Source organism: Lissotriton helveticus, chromosome 12 (genome assembly GCF_964261635.1).
Source record: "Lissotriton helveticus chromosome 12, aLisHel1.1, whole genome shotgun sequence".
Taxonomy (NCBI): Eukaryota; Metazoa; Chordata; class Amphibia; order Caudata; family Salamandridae; genus Lissotriton; species Lissotriton helveticus.
This window is the reverse complement of record NC_136073.1, coordinates 860,731,094-860,756,325: the sequence shown is the minus strand read 5'-3', so window position 1 is coordinate 860,756,325 and position 25,232 is coordinate 860,731,094. Positions and strand designations below refer to the sequence as shown.

At 50.0% G+C, this 25,232-nt stretch overlaps 1 protein-coding gene across 1 annotated transcript in view; it reads right to left on the bottom strand.

The window, feature by feature from the left end:
* LOC144799663 (AP-1 complex subunit mu-1) overlaps positions 1-25,232 on the bottom strand; it is a 132,076-nt gene that overhangs the window by 62,018 nt on the left and 44,826 nt on the right. The window contains exon 6 of the mRNA XM_078671129.1: positions 9,345-9,471. Within this exon, the coding sequence (XP_078527255.1) occupies positions 9,345-9,471 (127 nt within the window). The remainder of the gene's footprint in view (positions 1-9,344; positions 9,472-25,232) is intronic.

Below are 25,232 nucleotides of genomic sequence, written 5' to 3'. Positions count from 1 at the left end.
TCCTTGAGACACTCTTTTTAATCTGAAAAATATATTGCTCTGCATAGAAGTATTTTGAATCCTTTCTGTAGTGACAATGTCGTTTAATGTGTGTTGGGTCACTGTACTGTGGACCTGTCACTATTGTGTACATAAGAATTCTTTTTCCTAATCTATTGCTAGTGAGACTCCTGAATGTTTTCCTTTGTACTTCCTTCCGTGGAAACCATTTTACAGGTCAGTGTAACATTGCGCTTTTATTGATGCAAAGGTTTTAATTAATCATGCAAATTAATAAAGAAAAGACACAGCAGAATACAACAAACGCACAAGTTACTTACCTTCAGTAACAATATATCTGTAAGAAACAGTAGTTAGTATTAGATTCCTTACCTTAGCATACACCCAGGCGTCAGACTGGATCCGGAAACTTTTGCGTAGCAGTACCCTTGCGCGTCGGTAGGCGTCGTCTGCAGCTCCGCGTCCGTCGTCAGCGTCGTAGACGCCGGGATGATGTCGCCGGAGTACTTAGACGCCGCCCTCGCGCGCTGACGTCAGTTCTTATACACAGCTTTTCCGCACCAAAAAATGCAGAGCCATGATAAAAACCAACACTGGTGCCATAAAACCTAGGAACCTGAAAGGGGATGACCTTAACCCTGGATATCGGTTCGCAGAACGGGGAGGATGGGTGGGGCGGTAAGGAATCTAATACTAACTACTGTTTCTTACAGATATATCGTTACCGAAGGATGTGGACTAGATACTACGGACTCCCTGGGTAGAGCGATGGCAACGACGGTGGCTATTCGTCGCCACGCCAGGCTGAGGTCTGCCAATTTTTCGGCTGATGTCCAAAACACCCTTAGGGACATACCGTTTGATGGCCGTCGCCTCTTTGGCGACAAGGCATACAGTGCGCTTGAGCGCTTTAAGGACTCCAGGGCTACGGCAAAGTCCTTGGGCCTGTTGGCCCCGCGCCAGCAATCTGCTTCCTCTCGCCCCTTTCAAAGCCAAGGAAGGGGCGTCCCCACACCTCCCACCAGCCACGGGTCGCAGACTAACATCCAGCGCAGTGGCGGACGTGGTAACCGCCGTGGCGGTGCTCGTGGACAACGGCGCAGCCAGTCCACATCCACCCCCGCAGCATCCGCCTCAAAGCCTTCCTAGTCCGAGCTTGCAGGCCCACGAGACGCCAGTAGGGGGCATGGTTCGCTATCACCTCCTCCACTGGCGCGACATCACATTGGAAAGGTGGGTGCTGCAAATCGTCCGAAGGGGCTACTCCCTTCCCTTCGAGGCGACCCCTCCAGCCATGCCACCGCAGTACCACCGCGTGTCGGGGGATCACTTGAATCTTCTGCAAGAGGAAGTTGTGGCCCTCTTGGCCAAGGGGGCCATCAAGCGCGTTCCTGGGCCAGAAGTAGGGTGTGGTTGTTACTCCCACTACTTTCTGGTTCCCAAGAAGGGCAAATGGGGCTTACGCCCTATCTTGGACCTGCGGAACGTCAATGGCTTCCTCCTGAAGGAGAGGTTCAAGATGCTGACACTGGCTCAGGTCTTAGCTGCCCTGGCCCAGGAGACTGGATGGTAGCGTTGGACTTACAGGATGCTTATTTCCACATCCCCGTCCTGCCGGCCCACCGGCGCTACCTGCGGGTTCACGGTAGGCCACAAGCACTTTCAGTTTACCGTGCTCCCCTTCGGCCTTACTAGCGCCCCACGGGTGTTCACGAAAGTGATGGCGGTGGTCGCAGCTCATCTGCGCAGGTTAGGGGTTTCAGTCTTCCCCTACCTCGACGACTGGTTGTTGAAGGCGGGCTCGCCCCAGACAGTCGTCAGCCACCTCCAGACTACGGGCGACCTCCTGCACCTGCTGGGGTTCTCCATCAATGTGCCGAAGTCGCACCTGTGTCCCTCTCAGAAGCTCCTCTTCATCGGAGCGGTTCTAGACTCGGCGCAGTTTCGGGTTTATCCTCCCGAACAGCGGGTTCGGGATATTCAGGCTCTGATCCCGATCTTTCAGCCTTTATCCCGAGTCTCGGTCAGGTTGACGCTGCGGCTTCTGGGGCTGATGGCCTCCTGCATCCCTCTGGTGCATCACGCCAGGTGGCGGATGCAGGCTCTGCAGTGGGACCTGAAGTTTAAGTGGGCCCAGCATCAGGGCAACTTGTCCGACCATGTCTTGATCTCGGAGGGCACTGCAAGACAGTTGCAGTGGTGGCTCACGGACCGCGATTGGGTCAGCGGCAGATCCCTCTCCCTACCCCAACCGGAGCACGTAGTTGTGACGGACGCGTCCCTCCAGGGCTGGGGATGCCACATGGGAGAGGCAGAGATCAGAGGCCTCAGGTCTCTGGAGGGGTCCAAGCTCCATATCAACCTTCTGGAGCTGCGGGCGATCCGACTTGCACTGAAGGCATTCCTCCCCTCTGTCCGGGGGAGTGTGGTGCAGGTGTTCACGGACAACACCACCGCCATGTGGTACTGCAACAAACAGGGCGGGGTGGGGTTGTGGACCCTATGCCAGGAGGCTCTGTGCCTCTGGCAGTGGCTGGAACATCAGGGCGTGACCCTGGTGGTTCAACACCTGGCAGGTTCCCTGAACGCCAGGGCGGACGAACTCAGCCGTCGGTGCATGATGGATCACGAATGGCGTCTGAACTCGGACGTGGCGCAAGGCCTCTTTCAGCAGTGGGGAGAGCCTTGGTTAGATCTATTCGCCACAGAAGAGAACGCGCAATGTCATCAGTTCTGCACGTTGGAATTTCCAAGCCGGCACTCGCTCGGAGACACTTTTAGTCGCGGTCTGTTGTACGCCTTTCCGCTTATACCACTTCTGCCCAGAGTGCTGAAGAAGATCAGGCGCGACCGGGCCCAAGTCATCCTTGTGGCTCCGGACTGGGCACGGAGGTTCTGGTATCCCGAGTTACTCAGCATGTCTGTCGATTCCCCCGATTCGTCTGCCCCTTCAGGAGGACCTTCTGTCGCAGCAGCAGGGGACGGTCCTCCACCCGAACCTGTCCAGTCTCCTCTTACATGCGTGGAGATTGAGCGGCGGCAGCTGAGGCCATTTGACTTGCCTCCTAAAGTCTGTAATGTCATTCTGGCAGCCAGGCATCCCTCCACAAAATCGGTATACGCCTGCAGGTGGAACAAATTCGTGGCATGGTGCACAGCAAAGGCTGTGGATCCCCTTTCTGCCCCTCTTTCAGAGGTTCTCCTCTTTCTTTTTTCTCTTGCCCAGCAGGGCTCTGCTCTGGGCACTCTGAAGGGCTACCTCTCAGCCATTTCCGCCTTCTTAAGGCTACCTGATCAGCCCTCTTTGTTCAAGTCCCCGGTTGTAAATAGGTTTTTGAAGGGCATCACTCATATGTTTCCTCCAGTTCCTTTCGTGATGCCTCAGTGGGACTTGAACCTTGTTCTCACTTTTCTGATGTGTGCTCCCTTTAAGCCACTTCATAACTGTCCTCTTCGCCTCCTTACTCTGAAGACCGCTTTCCTGGTTGCCATCACCTCTGCCAGGAGAGTGAGTGAGCTCCAGGCCCTTTCCTCTAAACCTCCTTTCCTTTCAATCCATCCGGACAAAGTTGTGTTGCGGACGCGACCCTCTTTCCTGCCCAAGGTAGTCACAGCCTTCCACATCGGGCAGTCCATTACTTTGCCCTCCTTCTTTCCACCTCCGCATCCCTCGAAGGAGCAAGAGAGGCTCCACCGTCTGGACCCAAAACGTGCGCTCTCATTCTACTTGGATCGCACACGCCAGTTCCGGGTGGATGAGCAACTCTTCGTTGGTTACGTGGGCGCTAAGAAGGGACAGGCGGTGCACAAACAAACCATTTCTCGATGGGTCGTCTTGTGCATCAAGTCTTGTTACTCTTTGGCTCGAAAGGAGCCTCCTGTGGGGCTTCGTGCCCATTCCACACGGGCCACGGCAGCTACTACTGCCCTGGGCCGGGGAGTCCCCTTGCAGGACATCTGTCAGGCAGCTACGTGGGCCTCAGTGCACACGTTCGCAAGACACTCCTGCCTGGACAGCCAAGTCCGGAGAGATGGCTTTTTCGGCCGTTCCTTTCTCCAGGACCTTCTGGTGTGATCATTGGTTCGCAGACTCACCACCGGGGTTGGTATTGCTGGGGTATCTATTCTAAGGTAACAAATCTAATACTAACCTGTTTCTTTCAGATGCACAAGTTACTTACCTTCGGTAACGATATATCTGTAAGAAACAGTAGTTAGTATTAGATTCTTTACCGCCCCACCCATCCTCCCCGTTCTGCGAACCGATATCTAGGGTTAAGGTCATCCCCTTTCAGGGCCCTAGTTTTTATGGCACCAGTGTTGGTTTTTATCATGGCTCTGTGTTTTCTGGCGCGGAAAAGCTGTGTATAAGAACTGACGTCAGCGCGCGAGGGCGGTGTCGAAGTACTCCGGCGACGTCATCCCAGCGCCAACGACGCCGACGACGGACGCGGAGCCGCAGACGACGCCTACCGACGCGCAAGGGTACTGCTACGCAAAAGTTTCCGGATCCAGTCTGACGCCTGGGGATATTCTAAGGTAAAGAATCTAATACTAACTACTGTTTATTACAGATATATCGTTACCGAAGGTAAGTAACTTGTGCATCTGAAAGAAACAGGTTAGTATTAGATTCCTTACCTTAGAATAGATACCCCAGCAATACCAACCCCGGTGGTGGGTCTGCGAACCAATGATCACACCAGAAAGTCCTGGAGAACGGAATAGCCGAAAAAGCCACCTCTCTGGACTTGGCTGTCCAGGCAGTAGTGTCTTGCGAACGTGTGCAGCGAGGCCCACGTAGCTGCCTGACATATGTGCTGCAAGGGGACTCCCCGGCCCAGGGCAGTAGCAGCCGTAGCCCTTGTGGAATGGGCACGAAGTCCCACAGGAGGATCCTTTCGAGCCAAAGAGTAACAAGCCAGGATGCACAAGACGACCCATCGAGAAATGATTAATTTGTGTACCACCCGTCCCTTCTTAGCGCCCACGTAACCAACAAAGAGTTGGTCATCCACCCGGAACTGGCGTGTGCCATCCAGATAGAATGAGAGTGCACGTTTTGGGTCCAGACCGTGGAGCCTCTCTTCCTCTTTCGAGGGATGCGGAGGCGGAAAGAAGGTGGGCAAAGTGATGGACTGCCCGATTTGGAAGGCTGTGACTACCTTGGGCAGGAAAGAGGGTCGCGTCCGCAACACAACTTTGTCCGGATGGTCTGAAAGGAGGCTTAGAAGAAAGGGCCTGGAGCTCACTCCCTCTCCTGGCAGAGGTGATGGCAACCAGGAAAGCGGTCTTCAGAGTAAGAAGGCGAAGAGGACAGTTATGAAGTGGCTCAAAGGGAGCGCACATCAGAAAAGTTAGAACAAGGTTCAAGTCCCACTGAGGCATCACAAAAGGAACTGGAGGAAACATATGAGTGATGCCCTTCAAAAACCTATTTACAACCGGGGACTTGAAGAAAGAGGGCTGAGGGCTGAAGAAGGCGGAAATGGCAGAGAGGTAGCCCTTTAGAGTGCCCAGAGCAGAGCCCTGCTGGGCAAGAGAGAGAAGAAAGAGGAGAACCTCTGAAAGAGGGGCAGAAAGGGGATCTATAGCCTTTGCTGTGCACCATGCCACAAATTTGTTCCACCTGCAGGCATATACCGATTTTGTGGAGGGACGTCTGGCTGCCAGAATGACATTACAGACTTCAGGAGGCAAGTCAAATGGCCTCAACTGCCGTCGCTCAATCTCCACGCATGTAAGTGGAGACTGGAAAGGTTCGGGTGGAGGACCGTCCCCTGCTGCTGCAACAGAAGGTCCTCCTGCAGGGGCAGACGAATCGGGGCATCGACAGGCATGCTGAGGAGCTCGGGATACCAGAACCTCCGTGCCCAGTCCGGAGCCACAAGGATGACTTGGGCCCGGTCGCGCCTGATCTTCTTCAGCACTCTGGGCAGAAGTGGTATAAGCGGAAAGGCGTACAACAGACCGCAACTCCACTCGCGACGAAAAGCGTCTCCAAGCGAGTGCCGCCTTGGAAATTCCAACGCGCAGAACTGATGACATTGCACGTTCTCTTCTGTGGCGAATAGATCTAACCAAGGTTCAGACACCATTCGTGATCCATCATGCACCGACGGCTGAGTTTGTCCGCCCTGGCGTTCAGGTAACCTGCCAGGTGTTGAACCACCAGGGTCACGCCCTGATGTTCCAGCCACTGCCAGAGGCGCAGAGCCTCCTGGCAAAGGGTCCACGACCCCACCCCGCCCTGTTTGTAGCAGTACCACATGGCGGTGGTGCTGTTCGTGAACACCTGCACTACACTCCCCCGGACAGAGGGGAGGAATGCCTTCAGTGCAAGTCGGATCGCCCGCAGCTCCAGAAGGTTGATATGGAGCTGGGACTCCGCCGGAGGCCAGAGGCCTCTGATCTCCGCCTCTCCCATGTGGCCTCCCCAACCCTGGAGGGACGCGTCCATCACAACTACGTGCTCCGGTTGGGGTAGGGAGAGGGATCTGCCGCTGACCCAATCGCGGTCCGTGAGCCACCACTGCAACTGTCTTGCAGTGCCCTCTGAGATCAAGACATGGTCGGACAAGTTGCCCTGATGCTGGGCCCACTGAAACTTCAGGTCCCACTGCAGAGCCCGCATCCGCCACCTGGCGTGAGGCACCAGAAGGATGCAGGAGGCCATCAGCCCCAGAAGCCGCAGCATCAACCTGACCGAGACTCGGGATAAAGACTAAAAGATCGGAATCAGAGCCTGAATATCCCGAACCCGCTGTACGGGAGGATAAACCCGAAACTGCGCCGAGTCTAGACCCGCTCCGATGAAGAGGAGCTTCTGAGAGGGACACAGGTGCGACTTTGGCACATTGATGGAGAACCCCAGCAGGTGCAGGAGGTCGGCCGTAGTCTGAAGGTGGCTGACGACTGTCTGGGGCGAGCCCGCCTTCAACAACCAGTCGTCGAGGTAGGGGAAGACTGACACTCCTAACCTGCGCAGATGAGCTGCGACCACCGCCATCACTTTCGTGAACACCCGTGGGGCGCTGGTAAGGCCGAAGGGGAGCACGGTAAACTGAAAGTGCTCGTGGCCTACCATGAACCGCAGGTAGCGCCGGTGGGCCGGCAGGACGGGGATGTGGAAATAAGCGTCCTGCAAGTCCAACGCTACCATCCAGTCTCCTGGGTCCAGGGCAGCTAAGACCTGAGCCAGTGTCAGCATCTTGAACCTCTCCTTCCGGAGGAAGCCGTTGACGTTCCGCAGGTCCAAGATAGGGCGTTGGCCCCCTTTGCCCTTCTTGGGAACCAGAAAGTAGTGGGAGCAACAACCACACCCTACTTCTGGCCCAGGAACGCGCTCGATGGCCCCCTTGGCCAAGAGGGCTGTAACTTCCTCTCGCAGAAGATTCAAGTGATCCCCCGACACGCGGTGGTACTGCGGTGGCATGGCTGGAGGGGTCGCCTCGAAGGGTAGGGAGTAGCCCCTTCGGACGATTTGCAGCACCCACCTGTCCGATGTGATGTTGCGCCAGTGAAGGAGGTGATGGCGAACCCTGCCCCCCACTGGCGTCTCGTGGGTCTGAAAGCTCAGACTAGGAGGGCTTTGAGGCGGATGCTGCGGGGATTTATTTATTTATTTATTTATTCAAAGTTTTGTATAGCGCGAACAAGATCCTTACAGATATCAGAGCGCTTCACAAAGACAGGGTAGGGGCAGTAGGAATGAACAGAGAAAATGGGAGCAATATAATAGTCATTAACATGGTAGGATAATAATAACATACATAAAACATGTCAGTATACAATCAGGTAAACAAGTAATATCAGATGGCACAAGTCATTGTTCCCACTACAGAGGAGTTCAGGTACACCATGGGTGTGTGGATGGCCTAAATCAATGTTTTAGTATAGAGAGAACTGAGTGGGGGCATCGGGAGAGTGAATCAGTAAACCAACGTGTATCATATATTGGTCGGTAGTAAGAGAGTAGCGTAGTGGTGTCCCCATCACGTAGAAGTATAGTGCCAAAGGACCAGGTGAACAGTGATGCAAAGCAATGCAGAGTCTCTGATCCAGCACCTATAAGGTTCAGGAGATCTTGGCCAGAAGGATGGTTTTCACCTCTTTCTTGAAGAGTGCAGTGGAGGAGATAAGCCTAGTTTCAGGAGGGAGCGCATTCCAGATCCTGGGTGCCATTCCCGAGAAGGAGCGCTTGTATGTTTTCTCTTTCCGGAATCTACGAGGTTTCAGGAGTAGATTTTTTGTACTTCTATTGGATCTTGAGCCTCCTGATATAGACAACTTTTGAGCGAGGTAGTTGGGTGCATTGTGGTGCAAGGCCGCGTGTGTCATAACTGCAATTTTTAGCTGTATTCTGGCTTCAAAGGGCAGCCATTTTAGAGACTTTAAGTCTGGGGATATATGCTAATGTTTTCTTGAGCCAGTAATGAGTCTCGCGGCAGCGTTCAGGGAGGCTCTTAAGGGTGCTGTTGTGGATAGCGGGAGTCCGCTGAGGGCCACAATTCCGTAGTCTATTCGAGGGATGACTAAAGCTTGTACAGCAGTTTGGAAGTCTTCGGCCGGGAGGAAGGGTTTAATTTTCCTCAGTGTGTTGATTTGGAAATTAGCTGCTTTTGTGGCTTTGCTAACGTGCTGCTGCATGATGAGTTTGGCGTCGAGTGCGATGCCTAGGGATTTCGCCGAATTAACGATGGTAGGTTGGACATTGAGTGCTGTTAGGTTTTTGAGCCAGGTTTGGGTGGTGGAAATTTTCGCCGGGGGTGAGATGAGTAGGAACTCAGTTTTCAGAGCATTTAGTTTGAGGTGATTATCGGCCAGCCAGGATTGAGTGTTAATAAGCGTGGAATTCAGATGTTTGATATCTTCCGGGGATTGTAACTGGCTGGAAAGTATTCAACCCATTTTAAAAACAAAGAGCTTTTATATTCTCATGGGCAAGCAATGTCTCATAACATCAAGATGGCGTGGAATATTCTGGTCCAGCTCCAATTAAAGGAGACAAGCACTAACTATGCGTTCTTTTCCCACCTGCCACGACCAGGCTTACTGCATGCAGATAGCATCAATAAAACTGACATTGTGCTCTGGAGCGAATCCCAGGCTAATAATTTAATTTTAATGTCCACACCTGGTGAGAGATGCAGGAGACAAATATTTAAAACTACACAAAATGTGATTGCAAATAAACATGGTATTTTAAATAAAGGGAAGTACTATGAGGGACAAATACAATGTTATGGTTAGGGAGGGCTGGACTCATCGGAGGTGGTAGCTAACCTTTCACAGCATCGTAAATGCAAATTCTGCAAAACCAATGCTCAATGAAATATACTTACTGCCAGTGTTCTCAAACAGCACTTTATCATTTAAGCCAAGACGAAGTTCTGGCATCCCTGAGAGAAACACCCTCATTTTGATGGACCCCACAATCTCACTCCGCAACACGTTTCCATTGGCACTAACCTAAGAGAAAAGAAACAAAGAAGGCATACAATAAACACATGGAACAATGTGCCCAATTGTTCAAATCAGTTTTTTTTTATTCTTCAGATATATGAAAAGGACCACAATCAAAAATGGCAGACATCTGGAAGGTGGCTCTGACAAACAGAGCCAGCAGCCACTTCATGAATGTTGTAAGAGGACCAGAAAGAATGTGGGAAGACAGATTTCATGAACAAGAAGGAGTAGTTTCTGTCCTGTAACTCCAGTTCTGTAGTAGGGGTATCTCTGTTATAGTCATAATCTAGTGAATAGTCCCGCCCATGTGCGTGGACCCCGGAGCAATCAAAAATAATCTCTTACAGTGTCAAAAAATGCAGAAAATGCATAGACACTTAAGAGAGAATTTAAAGACAGATAATGCAGCCAAAAGGCTACACTGTCCAGTACTTCAACTAGAAATTCCACCATAAAATCCACAAAACAGCAAAGCCTGTACAGATTTCCCTTGCTTAACAGCAAAATCCCTCAGGAATGATAGAGAGAAGAACCTGGACAGACAAGCCCCATAGGCTGCCATTATGTGGCTTAATCAGGATACTGCGCCTTTAAGGAACCTTCCAGAACCTTCTCTCAGTATCCCAGAATGCATAGCAGGTCCAACTTAGCCTCAGTTCTTTTCGAAGGCGTAGAAAACGCCAGACCTGTAGCATTATGAACATGAACAACACTCCACCGGGGAGGCGGGAGGGCGCTTATGACTATAACAGAGATACCCCTACTACAGAACTGGAGTTACAGGACAGAAACTACTCCTTCTGTAGTAGGGGATCTCTGTGTATAGTCATAATCTAGTGAATAGAATGGCAAGCCCATCCCCACACCAAGCGGCGGTGGAGAGTAAAATAACGCCACTACTGTGCGAACAGATTCCGCAGCGAAGCCTGCCCAACCTGAGCGTCTGCCCTGGCATCAGAGTCCAGGCAGTAATGCGTAGCAAAGGTATGGACCGACTTCCAAGTGGCCGCCTTGCAGATCTCTGCAATGGGAACATTACGGAGCATAGCTGTCGTAGCAGCCTTGCCCCTGGTGGAATGAGCCTTAGGTTTGCCCCCTAAGGACTTATTAGCTTTGCAGTAACACAACTGAATGCAGGACACAATCCACCTCGAGATGGACTGTTTAGAGGTAGCAAGACCTGTCCTGACTGAGCCATAATTGATGAACAATTGGTCTGACCTACGAATATCTTTAGTCTTATCAAGATAAAACTTCAGCACCCTCCGCACATCCAGGGAATGTAAAGACCTTTCCGCTGGAGAGGAAGGGTTCTGAAAGAACGTAGGCAAAGTGATAGTCTGATTGATATGAAAATCAGAAACAACCTTGGGAAGAAACTTAGGGTGAGTACGCATAACAACTTTAGCATTATGAAATACAGTATAAGGTTCTTGGCAACACAATGCCTGAATCTCACTCACCCTGCGGGCCGATGTAATGGCCACGAGGAACGCCGCCTTCCAGGACAGGTGCTGCAACGAAGCCTTATGGATGGGTTCAAAAGGCTCCTTCATCAACCTGGACAGCACCACATTCAAGTCCCATGAAGGCGAAGGAAGCCTGACAGGAGGGAACACTTTCTTCAAGCCTTCCAAAAAATCTTTGATCACAGGGATCTGGAAAAAGGAAGTCTGTGAAGGTCCTTTCCTGTAGGCAGTCAAAGCAGCCAGATGAACCTTAATGGAATGGACATTAAGGCCCGACTGCGCCAGATGAAGCAGATATGGAAGGATGACATCCTCCTTGCATGACGTAGGGTCATAGTTCTTAGACTTGCACCAGATGCAAAACCTCTTCCACTTGTAAGCATAGGAAGTCCTAGTGGAAGGTCGCTTAGCCTCCTTCAGTATGCCCATACAATCCTCTGGAAGATTCAGATGGCCATATTGTACTATTTCAGGAGCCATGCCGCCAAACTCAAAGACGAGAGGTTGGGGTGCACCATCCGCCCCCCGAACTTCGTGAGAAGGTCCGGCCTGCACGGCAGCTTCATGTGAGGAAGGAGAGATCGGTGAAGTAGGTCCGTGAACCACCACTGTCTGGGCCATTCCGGGGCAATCAGAATCATCCTCGCCCTGGAGTGAGACAACTTGATGAGAACCGCCGGAATCAGGGGAATTGGTGGAAAAGCGTACAGAAAGCTGTTCGACCAGTTGATCCATAACGCGTTCCCCAGCGTCCCTGGCTGGTAGTACCTGGAGGCGAAGCCTCGGCATTTGCTGTTTTCGGCGGTGGCGAACAGATCTACGTCTGGAGTTCCCCACCTTGCGAAGACTTCTCCCAGTACTTCGTCGTTTATGACCCATTCGTGGTTTTCCTGCACGATTCTGCTCAGTTCGTCTGCCTGAACATTCTGCACACCTGGCAGATGGGTAGCCGTAATCGACAGTCCTCGAGCCAGAAGCCAGTGCCAGATCGCCTGCGCCTCCTGCGACAGAGTGCGCGATCTCGAGCCCCCCTGCTTGTTGAGGTAATACATCGTCGTCGTGTTGTCCGTCTGAACAAGCAGAGAGTTGGTCTGAAAGGACGGATGAAAGGCCTTCAGTGCCAAGTGAACAGCTCTCAGTTCCAGGAAATTGATGTGGTACGTGGACTCCGTCGGGGACCACGTCCCTTGAATTTGCAGGTCTCCGGAATGCGCCCCCCAACCTTGGAGAGACGCATCCGTCACGATGGTCTGCGTGGGAATGTCCTTGTGGAAGGGAACGCCTCTGAGGAGATTCTCCTTTGAGCACCACCACTTCAGAGACTGAAGAGCATGTAGAGACAGTCGTATCCTGTCGTCCCAAGAACCTCTCCTCTGGTCCCACTGATCCTCCAAGCACTCCTGCAGAGGTCTCATCTGTAGCCGTGCGTGAGGAGTGAGAAAGATGCAAGAGGCCATCGATCCCAGTAGAGAAGACACCGTCCTCACAGTCGTAGACGGAGTGTCCATGAGAGCCTGAGCCTTCCGAACGAGTGATAAACGTCGCTCTTCCGAAGGAGACACGCTTGCTGACAGCGTATTGATGGAGGCCCCCAAGTACTGGATGCACTGCACCGGAATCGGGACCGACTTGGACATGTTGATGTGCAACCCCAGCTTGTTCAAGAGAACGCACGTCTTCTGGAAGTGTGCTCGAGCTTCCGAGAAGGAGGAGGCTTTGATCAACCAATCGTCCAGGTACGGGTAGACAAACACCTTGTTCTTCCTCAGGTGCGCCGCTACCACTGCCATACATTTTGAGAATGTCCTGGGTGCAGACTTCAGTCCGAAGGGTAGCACCGTGTACTGATAGTGATTGGTGCCGACTTGAAAGCGCAGAAATTTTCTGTGTTTGCATGCAATGGGCACGTGGAAGTATGCGTCCTGTAGATCTATGGCACACATCCAGTCTCCTCGTTGCAGCTGAGGGTAGATCTGATGCAACGACAGCATGCGAAACTTTTCTCTGCGAATCCACTTGTTTGCCTGCCGCAAATCCAGAATGGGCCTGAACTCGTTTTTGTCCTTCTTGCGGACAAGAAAGAACCGAGAGTACAGACCTCTTCCTCTTTGAGACAGAGGCACGCCTTCGATCGCCCTTTTCCTTAGCAGAACGTCCGCCTCCGCCTGAAGCTCGTGCAGTTGATACTGCGAGCTGACGGGAGGAATCGATGGAGGAGGGCTGGTGAAACGTAGACTGTATCCATTGCAAACAATATTCAGCACCCACTTGTCCTGAGTAATTTTTCTCCACTCTGCCAGAAAAAATTGAACGCTTCCCCCCACCGGAGCGGGTAACGGACGAGGGGGAAGTAACAGCTCAGGGACGGGACCCGGCCGGGCCCTTGGTCGCGGTAGAGGACTGTTGACGACCTCTACCACCCTGTCGCTTCTGGAAGGGCCGCCTGTACTGCTGCTGCTGCTGCTGCTGTTGATGTTGTCCAGCAGACTGCCCCCTTCCACGACCCTGCGACCCAAACCGACGTTGGTACTGTCGGAAGGGTTTCTTTTCCTTGGGCTTCTCCAAGCCCACTGCCGTCAGGGTCTCCGCTTCGGCCTTCATCCTGGCCATCTCATCATCCGCGTGTTTCCCGAAGAGGGTACCTCCGGAAAACGGGAGATTCGCCACGCGTTGCTGTGCTTCCGGTTTCAATGACGTCAACCTGAGCCAAGCATGGCGTCTCTGGTGAATCCCGTGGCAATATCCGTGCGCGGACAGCAATGATATGTCCGCCGCGGCGCCGATGACCTGATTAGAGACCAGCATCCCCTCCTTGACGATCTCCACAAAGTCCTCCTTGCGGTCTCGAGGGACGAGGTCTGCGAACTGCTCCATCGAGTCCCACAGGGACCGGTCGTAACGTCCCAGCAAAGCCGAGTCACTGGCGGCCTTCATGGACGAGGCGGATGTCCCACACGCCTTGCGACCAGCAGAATCGATCCACCGGCTCTCCTTGTCCGGAGGCACCGTGGACGCAGGGGAGGTGGCATGAAGCTTCCGAGCAGCAGTCACGATGACTGAATCCGGTACCGGGTCCTTCCTCAAGAAGGCTGGGTCTGAGTCCGGAGCCCTGTACTTTTTGAGGATCCTGGAAGGCACAGATTTCACCGTTGCCGGCGTCAGGAATAGCTGTTCGGCGGGCTCAAGGAGCCCCGGCACCAGAGGTAACAGTGGGCGAGACAAGTGCCTTTTGTGTAAAGTCTCAAATATCACCGAGGTAGAAGCCGTAGGTGCTTCAACCTCAATGCCCAACTTCGCCGCACCACGCAGGAGAACCTCCTGAAATGTGCTAATATCGTCTATCGGAGACACCCTAGTCTCCGGCGAATCGGACAGCGTGGGCGAGTAGGAACGGGTCCCAGATGGAGAACGCGACCTGGACCGACGTCTCTTGTGATGACGCCTGGATCGTGAGGAAGATCCACGGCCACTCCATGATCTGTCCCGTCTCCCCGAGCGAGACCTCGACCTCTTGGGCCTCGGACGCTCCTTCGGCCTCCCAGGGTCAGGAGCTCTAGGCTTCTTAGGAGTCTTCTTCGGAGGCGTCGGGAACTTAGGCATCGACACCGCCCTCGGTGGGATCGGGGGTGGAGGAGCAACCGGACGCGGGTCCCGCGGAGCCGGCTTCGGAGGCGGGGTAGGGGCCTTCGGAGGAGGACCCTTCGGCATAGCAGGCCGCGGAGGAGGTGTAGACGGCTTCATCGGAGTATCCACCCCGGAATGCGCCGGTCCCGGCGAGCCACCATCTCTTCCAGAGCGTGGGGAGCCCCCCACAGTCCTGGGCCTGTCCTTAGGACCTCCAGACGCTGAAGACCGGTGTCCAGACGACGACCGATGTCCCCTCGACGTCGAACGGTCCTTCGGCGTCGACCGAATCACACTTCTCGACGTCGAACCGTGTCTCCGTCTCGACGTCGACCCCGACCAGATCGACGAGCCACGAAACCTCGACGACGGGCGATGGTGCCTCGACGGCGACCTCGACCTCTTCGCCGGCCTCGACGTCGACTTCTTGGATCGCTTCGACGTCGACCTCCTCGACGTCGACCTCTCTGACCTTCTCGACGTCGATCTCCTTGACCGTCTCGACGTCGGTCTTTTGGAATGCTTCGACGTCGACCTCTTCGGCGCCGGAGACGCCTTCCGTCTCGACGGCGACCTCGACGACGAGGATCCCCTCGACGACGATGTCCTCGACGGCGACCGGCGGTGTCGCCTCGACGGCGAGCGCCGACGCCGGGCCCTCCGATGTCGACCACTCGACGCCGACAGCGACGACGAGGATATCGACACCGGCTTCGACGGCGGCCGGAACACGTTCCTCGACGTCGACGGGCGACGTTTTCTCGACCCAGAGCCCTGGGGAGACCTGGAACTGGCCGTTGACCGTCCCCTCGACGTCGTGGTCAGCGCAACTGACCCAGACGGAGACCTTGGGCGAGGGCTGGTCTTCCTGCCCCTGGGGAGCCCCCCAGAGGCCTCAGCATGGGTAGAAGGAGCCCCTCCTGACCCACCTCGTGCCTTCAGCTTTCTCTCCTCAAGACCCTGAAGCCTGATTTTCTTCCTCTCCTTCAGGGTTCTCCCAGAGAAGCTTCTGCAGATCACACACTCCTCAGGGATGTGGGAAGAGGGAAGGCAGAGAATACAGACCTCATGGGAGTCTGACCTGGCCTTCTTTCTTGAGCACTCAGGGCATTTATCGAATAATGCAGGCATTATGGACAAACAAAGAGTGCAGAAACACAGAAAGAAAGTCACCAAAGTACTTTAAAAGTACCAAAAATCGAATTCAGTGTAAAAACACCAACAAAACCCTTGAAAAGGGAGAGCTCAATGCTCCAGGGTCCTGCTTGCAGGAGCCGGAAAAAAGAACTGAGGCTAAGTTGGACCTGCTATGCATTCTGGGATACTGAGAGAAGGTTCTGGAAGGTTCCTTAAAGGCGCAGTATCCTGATTAAGCCACATAATGGCAGCCTATGGGGCTTGTCTGTCCAGGTTCTTCTCTCTATCATTCCTGAGGGATTTTGCTGTTAAGCAAGGGAAATCTGTACAGGCTTTGCTGTTTTGTGGATTTTATGGTGGAATTTCTAGTTGAAGTACTGGACAGTGTAGCCTTTTGGCTGCATTATCTGTCTTTAAATTCTCTCTTAAGTGTCTATGCATTTTCTGCATTTTTTGACACTGTAAGAGATTATTTTTGATTGCTCCGGGGTCCACGCACATGGGCGGGACTATTCACTAGATTATTACTATACACAGAGATCCCCTACTACAGAATTCTTAGAAACTCTGAAGTAAAGAACTTCCAAGTTTGTGCAACATTGCTAGGATAATGCATGTTTACCTTGTCCCTTGAAGTCACCCCACTCCTAGTCGCTGGTAACTAAATGAGAAGACACACTCTTGTCTCTCATATGTTTGAAAGACTGCCTGCTACTGATGCAACTCCTCATTCTAAGAGTCTTTCAGAAACACTGGTAATGAAATTCCTCAGGCAAAGATGAATAACTTTCTTGACCGCTTGGGACTTCCATTATATAATTTAACATAGGATTACTATCATCTAAAAGAACAAAGGTTATAATCTGGTTTACTGTAGGGTTAGTTACTGCATGAACCAGACATGATGCTGTATTCAAGCTGTACACTAATTTCAAAAACTTTAAGTGAGGAATACTGTAGGTCATCTATGTCTAACTATTTTTGTTCAGGGGCCCTGGTTGTTTTGGATTGTGGATAGGATATAGGAGCATCTTTGTGATCTATTTTCACAGTGTGTAGTTTTCTTACGAATGACATACAGTACCAAATGGACAAAATGTGGGTGTTGTGCAAACAAGCAGTTGTGCCAGCAAAGTAAGTTAAAGTTCCTAACTTTCAGCACACTAGCGGGGAAGCAAGTGCCTCCATTATTACCTATGAATGTGGTATTTTCTCTCATATTTTACTGCCTCTTACCAGTTAGAGATTTTGCTTTAAATAGATTTTGTAGGAAGCTGACTTTATTTAGTGCATTTAAGTAGTACACTATGCAAATAGTTCAGAAGACCTGTAGGGAAAGGCCATGGCGGCTTGTGGTAGGAGCTCTGGGGGCACGGAGGAGACCTGCTTTCTGGTCGCTTTCTCTGTTGCCGGAGCAGTACAAAAGGGAGGAGCGACCCTATCTTCCCAGGAGCTAGACACGCCAGGAGACACACGGATGCGAGGAGGCACGTGCCGAAGAGCAGAAGAGAACAACTCGGAGGAGGACGAAACAGGAGAACGACCAGCGCGATGAGAGGCCGGCGGATCCAGCAAGGACGCCCCATCCAAGAACGAGGACGAACAAGAGAAGTGCGGGAGCCAGGACGGCCGATGGGAAGGAGAGGTGGCCGTGGCTCTGTCGCAGAGCCACGGTTTCAGGCAAGTGCTATGGACCTCGGTGGGTGGGGTGTATAGTTGGGTTTGGGTATAACACAGGCTTGGCCGGGTGCAACAAAATCTAGAGCAGACGTCCTGGGAGCAGGACACTGTAGGATTCGGGCACCCTGTTTCCACCCTCTTTTCCCCAGACCCCTTAAAGACATCCCTGCACAGATCCCTAGAGGAGAGCAAAAGTCCCTTGGGTCCTCCACTTTTTATCTATTCACAACCCCACACGATACGTACGATCTTCACAAGATTCATGGCGATGGTTCAAGATGCAGAAAAGTAACGCCTGGGGCTTTGTTTCCCCGAGGGTCTCGTGGCGCCAGAAGAACTACTCCTGGGAGTGATGGAACTACAGAGAGAAGGCCTTGGAGGAAAACCGAAAAGGGGAGAAGAAGAGGACTGCTTATCTGTCATCAGGGGTTTTCCAGAAAGCATTGCTTGTACCCATACAATAAACAGCATATCAAATACCCTACTCCCTGTCCTGTGGTCTCGTTCCTGTGACACAACCCTTATTAGGTTACAGGGGTTTTCTTTAAAAAAAAATCCCAAATCCTCTCTTTGTGGTAGTGTGGTCGAGCAGTTTCGGCTATCAAAGAGGAGTGTTAGGCATTTGTTGCACACACACAAATACAATAAATGAGGCACAACCCCCGTAAGAAATCAGACCAGTTTTGAAAAATAACAGATTTATATATTAATTCAGACATCCAGATCTTCTGGATCAGGTAAGTACTTTTGAAATTAGCGATTTTAAAAAATACAGAAAAAACAGCTGTCATATTTGAGGCATGAGCCTCGAACGCAGTAATGTTATTCTATGGGAGAAACATACACTGCATAGTGTCACTTTTCAGCTATTTACAGGGCGGCTCTTCTGGACTTAAGATAAGTAGGGGTCAATGTCCTTAGAACACCCAGCACTTTTGGTTTACCTGCCCTGGTGAGTCCGGGTGCAGAGGTGGTGGTCGTATGGGTAGCCTAGAGCGCAACCGCTTAAGTAAACGGAGAAACTTGTAATAAGAAAAACGCTGCAAGTGGGAACTAGGGGACCAGTCCGGCCGAACCCAAAGGGGGGGGGGGGGGCTTGGCTCTTGAGGGTCTCTGGAGCAAGGGTGCAACGTCGATAGACTCTGACTCAGGTGCAGAGGTGTTTTGTTCGGCGGGTCACTTGCTTTGGAGGTTCTCACTTTTTAGGGCGACCTGGAGAGGTGGACAAAACAGGGCCACTCTCGACATTGGCCTTGGTGATGCTGACATCCCACCTCGGTAGCTCTATGTTGGCGGTGTTGGTGTCTCGGCTGGAAACTTAACAAGTCTTGGCTGAGACAAGGGCTCTGGTAACCCGGGTATTGGTGTTGAAGGGTCTAGCGTCTCGAAACTAGTCGGAGAGACAAGGCTAACCTCTGGGACCTTTAGGAACCTTTGCCTGGACTGCTGCTGCATCGGTGGACCAAGTGGTCATCAGATCGGTGAACAGGACATTGCGGCCAGTGCCTGCAGGATGCAATTAAGTGGCTCCTTCACTTCAAGGGAGATGCTGGCTGGTTGGCGAAGTGCTGGCAGCCCTCTGAGGCTTTGGGAGGATACTCAGCTGCATTTTTTTTTTTTAATTATCAGGACAGGAGCAGGCAGGGTTTGGCGCCAAAGTCCACAATTCCCTGCTCTTGTTGGCTTTTGTTGGTCCTTCTTCTGTTCAGAGTGATGTATCAGAGTTCCTGGACTCAGGGGGGCATTTAAATATTAACTTTAGGGGCGTTAAAGGGAGGGAAGGGTAGTAGCCAATGGGCTACTTACCCTTGGGGTCACTAAAATCTAATATGAGCACTTCCTGTGGCGAGTGGGCATTACCCTGTTCCAGAGTACCTAATTCCACCAGAATCAAGATGATAGAATTCTTCTTTTGTGGTGTACATCAGGTGGCCCACCTAAGGGGTGCGACTAGGCTGTATGTGCAACACATTCATGCATAGCTAATTTCCCACCAGTCTTGGTGCCAAATGGGCCTCATGGCAGGGGGTGATATTCTCCAAGTCTGTAGGAAACCTGGAATTACATATCCAAGGAGGTAGAGGCTTTCAAGCCTCTGGACTTGGAATGCAGATTCACCAGCCATCTTGCTGAAGGAGGCGATAACACCTTCTCCAGAGCATGCTTTGTTTCCTGACCTCAGTGAGAACAGGCCCTCACCCTACACGGGTCAAAAACTCGTCTGCGGTGGAAGGCTGGATGATACCAGTCAGCCAGCACACTAGAAGACTAGCAGGTCTCAGGGAACAACTTTAAGGGGCCGATTGGGTGCATGTCATAATAAATCCAATAGAAGAATCAGTATGGCTTTATTAAGACAAGGTGTTTGATACCAAACACCATTGGTTTCAGTGAAGCCATCATGTAGCTGCGTAACTCGTAATGACCAGTGCCCAGTACATATACTTAGATGGCTTCCCTGATCACTTGTAATATCTAGCAATTTAATTTAATATCACAGGGCCATACCTTCCCTTGCGGATTATGTCCTCACATGTAAAATAGAATACACCGTGCTTTAGGGAAGTAAGGCCTGCTGTAGAGGTGATATAATGCATGCAGTGTTTGTGGGCATAGCTCACAGGGTGTGGGCCATCTTTTGTTTTCAAAATGGTTTGCACCATAACACACATCCTGCAATGGCAGTATGCATGTATTTCTGTGTGGTTCTAAGTGTTTAATTTGAGCCGGGGGATTACAGTGCTCGGCACTGGCACTTAAATGTCAGCACAGACTTGTGGCAGTCTGACACACAGTGGCTCTGTCTGTCTAATTAGGGATACGCACAAAAACAGCTGTTTGTTAATTGGAAATACATTAACAATTACTAATAACTGCCACCCAAGCCATTCTCATAGCTTTGGGGGCCTGGAGCAGTCTGAATTGCCACACTTGTTAGAGTGTGATGGTTAGTAGTCGAGTAGGTACTGTCGTTGGCAACGGAAAATCAACAAGCTGCAGTGGCCTTCTGAATTAAGCACTGGTGCGTCCCTTAGGGTGGCATAATACATGCTCCAGCCCTTAGGGACCCTCTTTAGTTCCAGTGCCCTAGGTATCAGGGGCACCATTTACTGGGTAATACAGAGGGGGGTAAAGTCCTTGCCAACTGGTGGACAATTGAACACTTACCTTGTTTTAGGGAAAGAGCACTGGCACTGGGGACCTGGTAGCAGGAACCCAGTGCACCTTCAGTCAGAAATGCACCAGTAGCAGGCAAATAGTGGAGGTGACCATGTCAAAAAGAGGCTCTTGCCTACAGAATTATCTTGAAAAGTTACCTTTTAAATAATTTCCATGAAACAAATACATCCTAATATTTTTACATGTAGACTTTTCAATGGTCAAAGAGTGCTCACTATGGCCATTTTCCAGTGCCCTCTGTTTACCTGGTTGCAGGCTGGGAACCAGACCTTTGTGATTTACATTTGCCAGTGCCCAGTACATATACTTAGATGGCTTCCCTGATCACTTGTAATATCTAGCAATTTAATTTAATATCACAGGGACATACCTTCCCTTGCGGATTATGTCCTCGCATGTAAAATAGAATACACGTGCTTTAGGGAAGTAAGGCCTGCTGTAGAGGTGATATAATGCATGCAGTGTTTGTGGGCATAGCTCACAGGGTGTGGGCCATCTTTTGTTTTCAAAATGGTTTGCACCATAACACACATCCTGCAATGGCAGTATGCATGTATTTCTGTGTGGTTCTAAGTGTTTAGTTTGAGCCGGGGGATTACAGTGCTCGGCACTGGCACTTAAATGTCAGCACAGACTTGTGGCAGTCTGACACACAGTGGCTCTGTCTGTCTAATTAGGGATACGCACAAAAACAGCTGTTTGTTAATTGGAAATACATTAACAATTACTAATAACTGCCACCCAAGCCATTCTCATAGCTTTGGGGGCCTGGAGCAGTCTGAATTGCCACACTTGTTAGAGTGTGATGGTTAGTAGTCGAGTAGGTACTGTCGTTGGCAACGGAAAATCAACAAGCTGCAGTGGCCTTCTGAATTAGGCACTGGTGCGTCCCTTAGGGTGGCATAATACATGCTCCAGCCCTTAGGGACCCTCTTTAGTTCCAGTGCCCTAGGTATCAGGGGCACCATTTACTGGGTAATACAGAGGGGGGTAAAGTCCTTGCCAACTGGTGGACAATTGAACACTTACCTTGTTTTAGGGAAAGAGCACTGGCACTGGGGACCTGGTAGCAGGAACCCAGTGCACCTTCAGTCAGAAATGCACCAGTAGCAGGCAAATAGTGGAGGTGACCATGTCAAAAAGAGGCTCTTGCCTACAGAATTATCTTGAAAAGTTACCTTTTAAATAATTTCCATGAAACAAATACATCCTAATATTTTTACATGTAGACTTTTCAATGGTCAAAGAGTGCTCACTATGGCCATTTTCCAGTGCCCTCTGTTTACCTGGTTGCAGGCTGGGAACCAGACCTTTGTGATTTACATTTGCCAGTGCCCAGTACATATACTTAGATGGCTTCCCTGATCACTTGTAATATCTAGCAATTTAATTTAATATCACAGGGACATACCTTCCCTTGCGGATTATGTCCTCGCATGTAAAATAGAATACACGTGCTTTAGGGAAGTAAGGCCTGCTGTAGAGGTGATATAATGCATGCAGTGTTTGTGGGCATAGCTCACAGGGTGTGGGCCATCTTTTGTTTTCAAAATGGTTTGCACCATAACACACATCCTGCAATGGCAGTATGCATGTATTTCTGTGTGGTTCTAAGTGTTTAATTTGAGCCGGGAGATTACAGTGCTCGGCACTGGCACTTAAATGTCAGCACAGACTTGTGGCAGTCTGACACACAGTGGCTCTGTCTGTCTAATTAGGGATACGCACAAAAACAGCTGTTTGTTAATTGGAAATACATTAACAATTACTAATAACTGCCACCCAAGCCATTCTCATAGCTTTGGGGGCCTGGAGCAGTTGAATTGCCACACTTGTTAGAGTGTGATGGTTAGTAGTCGAGTAGGTACTGTCGTTGGCAACGGAAAATCAACAAGCTGCAGTGGCCTTCTGAATTAAGCACTGGTGCGCCCTTAGGGTGGCATAATACATGCTCCAGCCCTTAGGGACCCTCTTTAGTTCCAGTGCCCTAGGTATCAGGAGCACCATTTACTGGGTAATACAGAGGGGGCTAAAGTCCTTGCCAACTGGTGGACAATTGAACACTTACCTTGTTTTAGGGAAAGAGCACTGGCACTGGGGACCTGGTAGCAGGAACCCAGTGCACCTTCAGTCAGAAATGCACCAGTAGCAGGCAAATAGTGGAGGTGACCATGTCAAAAAGAGGCTCTTGCCTACAGAATTATCTTGAAAAGTTACCTTTTAAATAATTTCCATGAAACAAATACATCCTAATATTTTTACATGTAGACTTTTCAATGGTCAAAGAGTGCTCACTATGGCCATTTTCCAGTGCCCTCTGTTTACCTGGTTGCATGCTGGGAACCAGACCTTTGTGATTTACATTTGCACTCCGTAACGTAAGCTATCACTTCGGTTCATCAGAAAAATCACTTAATCCACATAAATAACAAAGGTGCAGAATCTAATACCAGGTCCGAGCTATTGGGCAAAACCACTGTATTTCTTTTTCTCCAAGTAAAGGGGAAGGCTATAAATTCCTAATATCTGGGCAGAAACAGACATTGGCTTACACATTCTGCTGCAATCACTGGCTTTGGAAAGGGAGGGTCCAGGCAGTTAGGAAGTACAAATGTTGTTACCCCATATTTTTATTAGAAATTGTGTGGGGGGGGGGGTAGATGTGAATTAAGTGCCTGCAACACTTCTTACTGTCATCTTCCTAGAGGTAAAGTAGAACCGCCCGTCCTACCTTGGTATGTAAAGAGCTCTGTGTGTACTTCATGTGCATTTAAACACCCAGCCACCAACTACAGAAACTCCAGAACATTTAAAGCCTTTGAGATTACTTCATCACAACCCAATCTAATTCCAGAGACCAAAAAGTGTTCTGCGACACCTGCAAAATCAATATCTGGGCCGCACAAAGACTCCTGAAATGCTGATACTTTGTGTTTTCTGAACGATCACATATTTACATAACACACAAGCTCTTTTCAGGTTGCGCATTATTTCTTGCCATGGACAAAGTCCTTCCATCATTCTTCCTGGTGGAGACCAGGAACATGTGTGAAATGGAGACCCCTTGAAAATACACTTCACATACAAGGATGATCAGTCCCATAATGAGAGATTTCTCCAGTGGGGAACCTTCAGTGAGCACAGCCTGACTACTGGCCAACAAGAAGTTAACCGGCACAAACAGTAAATCTGACTTCTCTAAATTAAAATGAAGTTCAGACAAGATCTCAACCTCCCACCTCATTGCTCAGACCAATGCAAACATTAACAAGTTTGGCATTGAACAATGAGCAACATAAAGCCCTCTTTTGCAACAAACATAAATCCGAGGCATAAACAGCATCTTGTCACATCTGAATTGCAGTGAGAACTAGAGAAAACATTTTATTCCTGGTAAGCCAAAGGACAGATCAAATCAAAATTTAGACCACTCACTGTATTGGCTACCAAAGAGCAGAAAAAATAAATGTATTTCACATGTTAGGAAAATGCCTGGAGATAAATGCTGTTGGTTGATAAAAGCAGGAAAGATATCAAGGACTGGGATGGACGCCACATTTCATGTTAATAAACAAAATGTAATCTAAATAACTGTAGTAAAATGTATTTCATTGGATGAAGTCTAGTTGGTTTACTGGGTCATTTCATTTCAAAAAGCGTTATTCGATCATTAAAGTAACAATCATAAAAGCACATAAAATACATCGCAACGTCACAAGCCAGTACATATTAAATATTTACAATTATTAACAATAGGGAACACAGTTAATATATCTAAAAACAGATCTTAAAAGTTATTCAATAGTGTCAAAGACCATACTTTTCCTGGAGGACACAGATTTCAAAATAAAAACAGCTGTAAAATAACACACATCCGGATCGTCAAGTGCAAATAATAGCCTCATAGCAGTTTTAATAGTTGTCACAGAATATTTTTTAAAAAGGGGCTTAAGATAGGCAATACAGAGGTGCAAATACAAGGGTCAGATAAGTAGAAAGTGCTCAGTGCTCTGCTTCGAAATTCTATCACAAGGGCAGCGAATAGATGGATGCTTTTTTATCGAAGGGAAAGCCACCAGTTTATGTACAATACCGAGTCTTAACCTTGTAAGGACATACTGGTGGGCTTGCTTATTCACCACCTTCAGATATTTTGGAAAGCCGGGGCTATTCATATACTGGGTCTTTAAACATTAGGAGGACTAATATGCAACAAATGTGTTTTACAAACACTGGAGCATGTAAACATATTTTGGAATGCTCGCTACGTGTCTTAACAGGGACAAGAAACCAGTGGGTATTACCAGACTGTGTGTAAATCAAGTAGGAATGCCCACATTTTCTTCTGGTTCAAATGAGAGCACTTACGGACTAACAAATTATTAGATTAGTACAAGAATATGTGTATATGGATGATAGTGAATGAAGAAAAATATTTTAGCAAATTAAACGGTTAATAGCTAACTAAAGAATAAATTGTAAATGTAATAAAATAACTCTCCATCAATACTACGCCGATAAATAACAGTTTCACACACTAATACCTGTTTCTACTGAAGACAGTTGTGTATTAAAAGAAAATGTATGCACAGAAAATAGCATGCCACCCATATAAACTATCAAAACTGGCAAAGGTGTTCCAACATTTTTAAATCAAGTAAAAAACATTATTTA